This window comes from Hemitrygon akajei, chromosome 11 (assembly GCF_048418815.1).
Source record: "Hemitrygon akajei chromosome 11, sHemAka1.3, whole genome shotgun sequence".
In the NCBI taxonomy this organism is placed as follows: Eukaryota; Metazoa; Chordata; class Chondrichthyes; order Myliobatiformes; family Dasyatidae; genus Hemitrygon; species Hemitrygon akajei.
The window spans coordinates 113284394-113294033 of record NC_133134.1 but is presented as its reverse complement, the minus strand read 5'-3'; the positions used below and the strand labels follow the sequence as shown (position 1 = coordinate 113294033).

Genomic DNA, 9640 nt, shown 5'->3' with positions numbered 1-9640 from the left:
ATGGTGGGCTGGTCCAGAAGGTTAAGGTTAAGGATGATCTGGCTACTGGGACCCAAGACTGATTGAATGATGAAGATAGAGGTTTCTCTGACAGGAAGCACATGAGCAGTGTTGTACTGGTTAGTGTTAGTGCTGGGACACTTGTTATTTCTGATATATGTTAATGACTTGGATGTGTAGGAGATAGTAGAAAGTCTGTGTGTAACACAAACGTTGCTGGTGTTGTGGATAACCAGTATGGTTATCTTAGGCTACAACAGGATATAAATCAGATGGAGAATTGGGCAGAGCCTTGGCCGATTCAACTTAATCCTGTCAAGTCTGAGGTGGTGTTTTTGGAAAATCAAATAGGGGTCAGTAACAAATCGAGTACATGATAGGGCACTAAGAGATGTTGAGGAACAGAGGTTCAGGTCTATAGTTTCCTGAAAGTAGCAACACAGGTAGATAGGTTGGCGAAGAAGGCATATGATATGCTTGTCTTCATTGATCAGAGCATTGAATTCAAAAGCTGGAATGTTATGAACTTTACAAAACCTTGAGGGCTGCATGCAGTTGTGGTTGGCCCACCATAGGAAGGGTGTGCCTGTGCAAGAGAGACTGCAGAGGAGATTCACCAGGCTACTGCCTTGATTGGAGGGCTTTAGTTATGAGGACAGACTTGTTGGAAATCTTTATTTTACTTAGCGATGCAGCACAGAGTAGACCCTTCAAGCCACACTGCCCAAGCAACACCCGACAAACCCTAACCAAGTCACAGGACAATTTACAATGGACAATTAAACTACCCGGTAGGTCTTTGGACTGAGGGAGGAAACCAGAGCACTCTGGGAAACCCCACGAATTCCATGGACTCCTTACAGACGGCGCCAGAATTGAACTCCGAACTCTGGACCGCTCCAAGCCGTAACGGTGTCGTGTTGACTACACTACTGCGGCACTCACAGTGTCTTCCTTGGATTGGAGGCTGAGGGGTGACCTGAAGAAAGTAGGTAAAACAGGCATAAAATTATAAGATAGTCAGGATCTCGACCTGAACTATTATTTATCCTTTTCCCTCCACAGATGCTATCTGACCTTCAGGGTCAGTTTGTTGTTCCAGATTGCAGCGTCTGCATTCTCTTGTGTCTCCTAGATGCTCAGAAACTATTTCCCATAGAAGGCGATCATAAAACAATAAGGCATAGGTGAGAGAAAGGAGCTTTAAATAGGATTTGAGAATTTTTTTTACCCACAGAGTTATTAATATCTGGAACTCCTTGACACAGGTGGTGGTGAGGTCACATACAATCACTTACAGTATGTTGAAGAGATAGCAACACGTACAACAAGCTGGAGGAACTCAGCAGGTCAGGCAGCATCCGTGGAAACGAACAGTCAATGTTTCGGGCCGAGACCCTTCGTCAGGACTGAAGGCGGGGGCAGGGGCCCTATGTATTTACTGTGTTGAAGAGATGTTTAGTCAGACACTTAAATAGGTAGGGCACAGAAAGACCTAAAGGCAGGCAAATGGGATTTGAGTAGATAGGCAAAAAAGTCAGTAGGAACACGGTGTGATGAAGGGCCCTTTTCTGTGCTGTATACTCTATGATATCAATTCCTCTTTATTGATACTGGGTCTTGACAGATAATTGACAAGAGATCTCTCAGGAACAGGTTAAATGACCGATATTGACTACCGATGTCTGTATTCAGAGACACAGAAAAATACACAGAAACAGGCCCTTCTGCCCAAGCAGTCCATGCTGACCTGAGTCCACTCAGTTAATGCCCTGTGTTTTGCCCACATCTCTCTAAGCCCTGTCCTTCCATGTACCTATCCAACTGCTTCTTAGATGATACTACTGTACCTGCCTCAACCACTTCTGACAGCTCGTTTCATATACTCAGCACCTCCTGCATGAAAAAGTTGCCCCTCAACTCCCTTTGAAATCTTCCCCTCTCACACTTTATCTATGCCCCTTAGTTTTGGAATCCCCTCCCCTGAGGAAATGATTGTTAACATCTATGCCTCTCATAATTTTAAATCCTTCCATTACATTGGTTCTCATTCTCTTACATTCCAAAGAATAAAGACCAACCTCTCCCTATAACCCAGGCTCTCAGTAACTGATACCAGCCACCTGGGACATTCGCTCTTCTCCCTTCCCTACAAGATACAAAAACCTGAAAGCACATACCACCAGGCTCAAAGAAAGCTTCTATCCTGCATTATAAGACTATGGAATAGTTATCTGGAACGATAAGATAGACTCAACTTCACAATTCACCTTGTTATGGCCCTGCACTTTATTGTCCACCTGCACTGTACTTCCCCTGTAGCTGTTACACCTTATTCTGCATTCTGTTCTTGATTTCCCTTCTACTGCCTCAATGCACTGTTGCAATCTGTATGAATAGGATACAGAAGCTTTTCACTACATCTTTGTACGTGTAATAATAAAACATTTCCATTTCCAATTCTATCTGTCGTCTGTTGAATGTGAAATGATGTCCTCTGCAATGGAGAACAATTTCCAGGAACTGATGTGGGGATCCCGAGGATTGATATTGATTCCCAAACATTTGTATCAGTCTGTCAGCAACTTTATTATTTATCCTCAGTGCCTCAAGCCACACTGCCCAGCAACCCTCCAATTAACCTTAGCCTCTTCATGGGCTCTCAATGTTGCAAGAACTCAGCAGGTCAAGTAGCATCCATGGAGGCAAATGGACATACAACATTTCATAAAACCTAGAACATTACAGCACTGTACAGCCTTTTCAGCCCACAATGTAGTGCCAACCTTTTAACCATCTCCAAGATCAATCTAGCCCTTCCCTCCTTCATAGCCTTATATTTTTCTACCACCCACGCACCTGTCTAAGAGTTGGGTTGAGACCCTTTCCAGGACAGGAATGAAGGATTCAGGATTATTTGTCACGTGCACATCAAAACCTAAAGTGAGATGCATTGTTCGCGTTAACAACACTTGAGGGTGTGCTGGAGCAGCCTGCAACACTTTTCAACCAAGGGGTGTAGAAAACAGAATAAAAGGGTGGGGAGGACAAGGAGGGAGAGGAGCAGGGGCTGGCGAATGATGAGTAAATCCAGGTGGGTGGTGGGGGGAAGGCAGGAGGGAATGATGTGAGAAGCTGGGAGGTGACAGGTGGGTAAGGTGAAGAAGGACGCTGATACAGGACAATACACCAAGGGATAAAGGAAACTAGAAGGAGGTGGGTGATGCTGTTAGACAGGGAAATAGAAAGAGAAGGGGTGAAAAAGGCACAAAAACATGGGGAAGAAGAGCAACCTATATCGGTTCACAGTGCACGCTGTCGATTCCTGATTGGAGGTATCCATTGCTCAGGAAGAGGTATTGGTCCCTAATTGCAGATATCGACAACTGATTAGACCCTCCTCTCGGAGCAGCACCCATCACTCTACCACTGGGTGCCGAGGAGTGATCCTTCCTTGCCCTGGGCATGACGCAACGTCCGGTCCGCCCGGAAGAGTGCTTCAGCGCTGGCGGTTCCCATGGCGATGGGGCCTAGTTCAGTCCCGGTCTGTAGGCTCCTATTCGCCGCTGGGCTGTTGGCGGCCGCTGGCTGGGCCCTGCAGCCGGAGCAGGGACAGTGTGTACAGCGGGACCGCTTCGAGGAGGAGCTGGTGCTGAAGCCGCTCGGCTCCGGCGATGTGGCGGCTAGCTTTCAGTTCCGCAGCCATTGGGACGTGGAGCCGGGGCGGGGAGACGGAAGCCGGAGCCGGGGTGAGTGTCAGTGGAGGTGTGGAGAGTCTGGTGGTGGGGGTGAGAGGGGAGTGATGGAGGAGAGATTCTTTGGTTGGAGAGTGGAATGTTAGGGGGTAGACAATGGATGATATAAGAAGTTCAGTGCTATACAATGATAGAGCTGGGAGAGTGATAGGGGAATATTTCACCACAGAGAGTGGTGAATCTTTGGAATTCTCTGTCACAGGAAACAGTTAAGGCCGGTTCATTGGCTATATTTAAGAGGAAGTTAGATATGGTCCTTGTGGCTAAAGGGATCGGGGGTAAGGAGAGAAAGCAGGTACAGGGTTTTTGAGTTGGATGATCAGCCATGATCATACTGAATGGCGGTTCAGGCTCGAAGGGCCGAATGGCCTACTCCTGCACCTATTTTCTATGTTTCTATTTTCAAAGAAGTAAATACAGAACTATAAAAGCAAGGAGGTAGTTCTATTGGTGCATGAGTCTGAACTGATCAGCAACCATTATAGTCTAAAACTATATCAAACCAATCTTCTGTTCATCCAACACTCCCCCCCCCACCCCGCCCCAGATAATATGCTACAGCAATTTAAAATGGCCAATTAACTGACCAGTCTGTACATCTTGGGATGCAGGAGGAAAAGAAAACAATAGGAAACACATCCAGTCATAGTGAGTGTGCAAACTCCACAAAGACAGCATGTGAGGGCAGGATTGAACCTCGCTCTCTGAGGTTGTGAACCAGTGGCTCCATTAGTTGAACCATTATGCTGCCCACATTCGCAAAGCATCCTTGAATAAATCCAGCATCCCTGATTCCTGCGATCACTAAAAGTGGAAAGAGAGCTTTCACTCTGCCCTTGTGCAAGGGATGATGAGAGTGCACGGCTCACAAAGTAGCCCCTGTAGCCACCACTGCGCCATCAGATAAAGAATCTGTGATTTCTTCCATTGGCATCAATCAGCACAGAACCACAGTGGAAGCAAGTTATTCATGATCTCGAAGCACTGTGTAGGAATGGTTACACCATCTCCTCTGCAGCTGAGTTACTCATTTAAAGGTATTTAAGTTTGATGTTGTTTCTCCTTATAAGTAAATCACCACACTGAATGAAGCGATAATGCTACAATGCTGTATATTTGTGCAACTGATATTAATATCCAGGTTGTGTCTGAAGTCTCTCATTACAGACTCTTTCCGAAGTCACTGGGGCAAGTACTCTCCAAATTCGCTGTGCGTGAGCTGCACCTTTCTTTCACTCATGGTTTCTGGAGGCGGGCAGCATGGGGGCAACCGTTCCTTCAAGCCCCGCCAGGGGCAGAGCTCTGGGTCTGGTTCCAGCCATCGGTTACAGAGTAAGTGGCAAGCTCTCTTGATGTGACAATGTGTTAAACTCTTGTATCTTGTGTATTTAAATACCTTTAACTGAGTATTGTATTTTTGTGTGCTTCTGGTTGGTTTTCCTATATAAATTTTAAGTTCAAATTTGTAATGTAAGCTATCGCTCTCTGGAGTTTTGGAAGGACTGTAGTGCCCTTACTAGCTTGAGTGGTGTTTTCCTTTCCTCTTTTCACAGGAATTTATAATGGGAAGGTTAAGGCCAGGGTGTCTGAATGAACACTAAATTCTGACCTTTAACTCAGCTGAAGATAGTGTCGCTGTTTCACAGCTTCAGTGACCTGAGTTTGATTCTTCATCAGGACCCAATGAAGAGTCTCGGTCCAAAGTGTTGACTGTTTATTCCTTTCCATAGATGCTATCTGAACTGCTGAGTTCCTCCAGCATTTTCTATGTGTTCCTGTGGATCTGCAGAATCAGTTGTGTTTTTAGGTCTGATTCTGGTGTCTGTGTGAAATTTACACTTTTTCCATGTGACTGTGCAGGTTTCTCCATTGTGTTCTGATTTCCTCCCCTTTCTGTATGTGGCTAGTAGTGAAATTATGGGCTTTGAATAGGTTAGGGAATTAAATAGCTGGGAGTGAACATAAACTCTTTTAGTCATATGGAAATGTACACTTGTCTAATGTGCATCCTTACATATACGTGCCAGTAAAGTAGCAAATGCAGTTGTCTACTGTGTCAACGTTGTAATCCTACTGAAACTACTGACAGACTGTTTGGAGCGCCATACAGATTTTGCAGTTGTGCATAGCTCTCTTCTGCTCCTTTCCTCAAGATGCTAATCATCACTGGAAGAACACAGCCTGTCAAATAACAAGTGGAATGAGAAACTAGTTAATACTTCATGTCAAAGACCTTCATCAGCCCCTTGTTAACCATCAGTGAACATTACTGTGGTCTGATAACTTGTCTGTCTTGTTACTTGTCATTGAGTGTCCTAGCCTATTGTAGGAAATGTATTTGGTTTTCAGTTAGTCAGTCAGATATTTAAGATAGCAATTAAGAGTAGGTGCTGTACTATTCTATGTCCTATGTCCTAATTGCTGTTACGTTTTGAACTCCTTTCACTTGGCCAAGAGATGCTACTTACAGAAAAGTTTCTTTGGCTTGGCAAAGTGCTTTAAAATTCTAAACCAGGTTTTATATTGTTAATCACAGTTATTAATGCTAAATTGAACATTGTGTAACACTGGATAGTAAACCGGAGCTGCACATTGACCTTTTTGTTTCTGAATATTGACCTTGAATTTAGTGTTCAATGCATGAATATTTTGACACTTTAGAAGTCTGATGTGACATCAATTCTTAATGGGCAGAAGCCTGAAATACAGAGTTAGCCACCATTTGGTGTAAGTTGACATGTCTGATTAGTGTACCATTGGGTGTGCATTAAATGTGGTTCTAAATGGTGTGTGGAGTAGGTTTTCATGTGTATATTATCATGACAAAATTAATGCCAGAGCATAAAGGTGACACGATTTTCACATGCATCCAAAGGTTTGATTGCAATATATTTTCTTGTACATTAAGAATTAAATGTACAATTTTAGATCAGTTATATTTAAACTTTTTTCTTACAGTGTTGACACTACCTGGAAGGAACTGACTAATGTTCTCTCAGGCTTGTTCTGTGCATCTCTTAATTTCATTGATTCAACAAACACCGTTACTCCAACAGCTTCTTTCAAACCTCTTGGCATTATTAATGGTAAGTATCAGACTATATTGGCAGGGCAAGTCTAGTTCAAAGGCATTTAGGAATGCCTTGCCGGGCAGCTTCAACCCACTGAATTTTGCCTACCACTGAAACAGTTCCAGAGCAGATGACACCTCCATGGCCAGCATTCATCTCTGAAGCATCTGGACAGTAAAGACGCCTATATTAGACTATTGTTTATTGATTACAGCTCCACCATCAATATAATAATTCCAAGTAAACTTGTCTCCATACTCTTAAGCCTGGGACTCAACACTACCTTCAGAAGCTGGATCCTTGACTTCCTAACCAACATAATTAGTAAGGATAGGCAGCAATACCTCTGCTGGTAACAGCACTGGTGCCCACGAGGCTGTGTCCTCACCGCCCTACTGTAACCCCTGTGTGCTCACAACTGCATGGCCTGATCCTGCTCGAACTCCTTCCACAGGTTTGCAGGTGATGCCACAGTAGTGGTCAGAATCTCAAATGAGTCAGAGTACAAGAAGGAGATAGCCCAGTGGTGTGTTGTCATGACAACAACCTTTCATTCGGTGTCAGTTAAACAAAAGAGTTGGTCATTGACTTCAGGAAGGGGTCACTGCACACATGCCTGTGGTTGAATGCTACCTGGAATAGAGAATTCTAATGATTAATGTCTTTCTAAGAAAGTACTTCCTCCATTTCTAATCACAACTACTTGCACTGAAATTATGCCCTTTGGTTCTAGATACTCCCACTTAGGGGAATTGTTCTTTCAGCATTCACCTTGTCAATCCTGTTCAGAATCTTCAGAATTGAGAATAAGATCACCTTTTATTCTAAACTTCTGTGATTATAGGCCCAACCTTCCTTCATTCATCATCTCCTGCATCCCTGGAATCTACCTAGTAAAGTTTCTGTGCACTGCCTCCAGTGCTCAAGTATGGACACCAAACTGTGCACAGTACTCCCTCCAGGTGCAGTTTCACCAACACCTGATAAACTTGCATCAAAACTGCCTTCTGTACACCACACCCTATGCAAAAAAGGCCAGCACTCCTTTGGCTTTCCTAATGACTTGCTGATGTGCATGCTATTTATTCACTTTTATGTACTGAGGCCAACATATCCCTCTGTAAAAATATATCTTGTAGTCTCAGTTCATGTAAATATAAATTTAGTTGTAGTGGTAGTAACAGTTATCTGCCCTTTCCTTCTAGAATGTGTATTCTCATTTTCCCACAGAAAGAGCTGTTCCATTAGATAAAACTCCATTCAAACTTGTCTAGAACCGGTGTCCAATTGAAAAACAGGGGCTATAGATAGTGCTTGAAAATAAAAAAATAAGCTGAGTAAAGCTTTCAAGTGAGAGGAAGTTTGGAATGACAGGCCGTGTTGCTAAGAAAAAAAATAGTTTAGTCATTTAGATAAGGCTATCATGTCAGAATTAAATTATAACACCACAACAGATTAAAAGAGTCAAATTTTGGGCACATTAATAGAAGATCAAAATTCACAGTTTGAGAAGTATTAGGAACAGATTAAATAATTAGTGGCAAAAATGACATAAAAGTGCTTAATTAATTGTCATTGCAGAGTCATGGTTGCAAGAAGACTAAAGTTGGGAACTAAATGTGCAAGGCTATGAGTTGTTCTGAAGACAAATTATTTTGGAGAATGGGTGTTGTAACCCTGATAGTAAAGAAATTATCAAGGGTAATAGGATCATGAAGTATAAAGGAAGAAGAACAATGATGAGGGTCAGATATCATGAGTAGGAATATTTCATAGAGATCTGAATAAAAGCGATACATTGACCAGTATATCAGCAAATGCATAATAGGAACTTGTTTCAAAGGTGATCCATTTAGTTCTGAGGAATTTAAGTGGTGTTGTGATTAGCCAAAAACAGTTTAACTTAGAATGCAGTCAGATTCCTAGTATATAAACTAGATCCAAGCAATGAACTAATAAATTTGGCATCTTGGGAGATTGATGGATATGGAGATGTGGAGGTGAGGTGGTTGAATAGCAAAACAAATTTGAATGGCAGCACCTGATTGTATCTTGTTGGTTACAACCACTCAGATGGCAAACTAGCTTTCATTTTCCCCGATTTGCCTTCCTAATTGCTTGCAATACCTACATGTTACCCTTTGTCAATGATTAATGTCCCTCAAATCTATCAATACTAGTGTTTTCTTTTTAAGAATGAATTCTTCTTACACTATAGTGGATAATTTCACATATCACACTTTATCCACTTGTAGATACTGGTATATATACCCTGGCTCGAAGCTTGTTTTTCATTTGAGCTTTATACTATCATTAGACTTGGAGGTATTACACCCACACCCCTCTTTTAAGGTCATTGTTAGATATTCTAAATAGTTGAGGTCAAAGCACATCTTCTTGCTATATTCTTTTGGTTGACCAGTTCTCTCAACATGCTAAGATATTATTCCCAATTCCACAAGTACGCACTCTTTGTGGATTGCGTTCTGAAGTTTGAAAAATACTACATCTAATAGTTCTAGATTATCTTCAGTTTTGTCAAAACAAAACATTTTCCTGTATTAATTCTGCCTGATTATATTTTGATTTTCTAATTTCCTGTTCCCAGATCCTTAGTACCGTAGATTCCGGATTTTAAGCCGCTACTTTTTTCCCACATTTTGAACAGCTTTGAACTTTGCGGCCTTTAATCCAGAGCGGCTAATACATGATTTTTTTCATGCCGCCTCGTAAACATTTTGCCTCATAACAGTAGACCAATAAAATTGATGAGTAGTTCACAGAGGTCCAATGAAATTGTACGATAAATCAAGC

The 9640-nt window shown here is 42.4% G+C and overlaps 1 protein-coding gene and 1 long non-coding RNA gene across 5 annotated transcripts in view; one reads left to right on the top strand and one right to left on the bottom strand.

Annotated features, from left to right (window-relative positions):
• Window positions 1-705: 705 nt before the first annotated feature.
• On the bottom strand, window positions 706-3469 carry LOC140735921 (uncharacterized). Its single transcript, XR_012100837.1, has 3 exons — window positions 3294-3469; window positions 2860-2938; window positions 706-979 (listed from the first exon to the last, which is right to left on the bottom strand). It is a non-coding gene; the product is annotated as an uncharacterized lncRNA (long non-coding RNA).
• A 9-nt stretch (window positions 3470-3478) lies between these two features.
• Window positions 3479-9640, top strand: part of pigt (phosphatidylinositol glycan anchor biosynthesis, class T) — a 45325-nt gene continuing 39163 nt past the window's right edge. For 3 of the 4 annotated variants that reach the window (XR_012100835.1, XR_012100836.1, XM_073061526.1), the window contains exons 1-3: window positions 3479-3749; window positions 4910-5087; window positions 6714-6841. Coding sequence is in view for 2 of the 4 variants with exons in the window: in XM_073061526.1 (XP_072917627.1) it covers window positions 3518-3749; window positions 4910-5087; window positions 6714-6841 (538 nt within the window). In the remaining 2 variants the exon portion in view is untranslated. Of the gene's footprint in view, window positions 3750-3801; window positions 4793-4909; window positions 5088-6713; window positions 6842-9640 lie in introns of those variants that run through there. The other variant, XM_073061527.1, reaches the window with a different exon arrangement.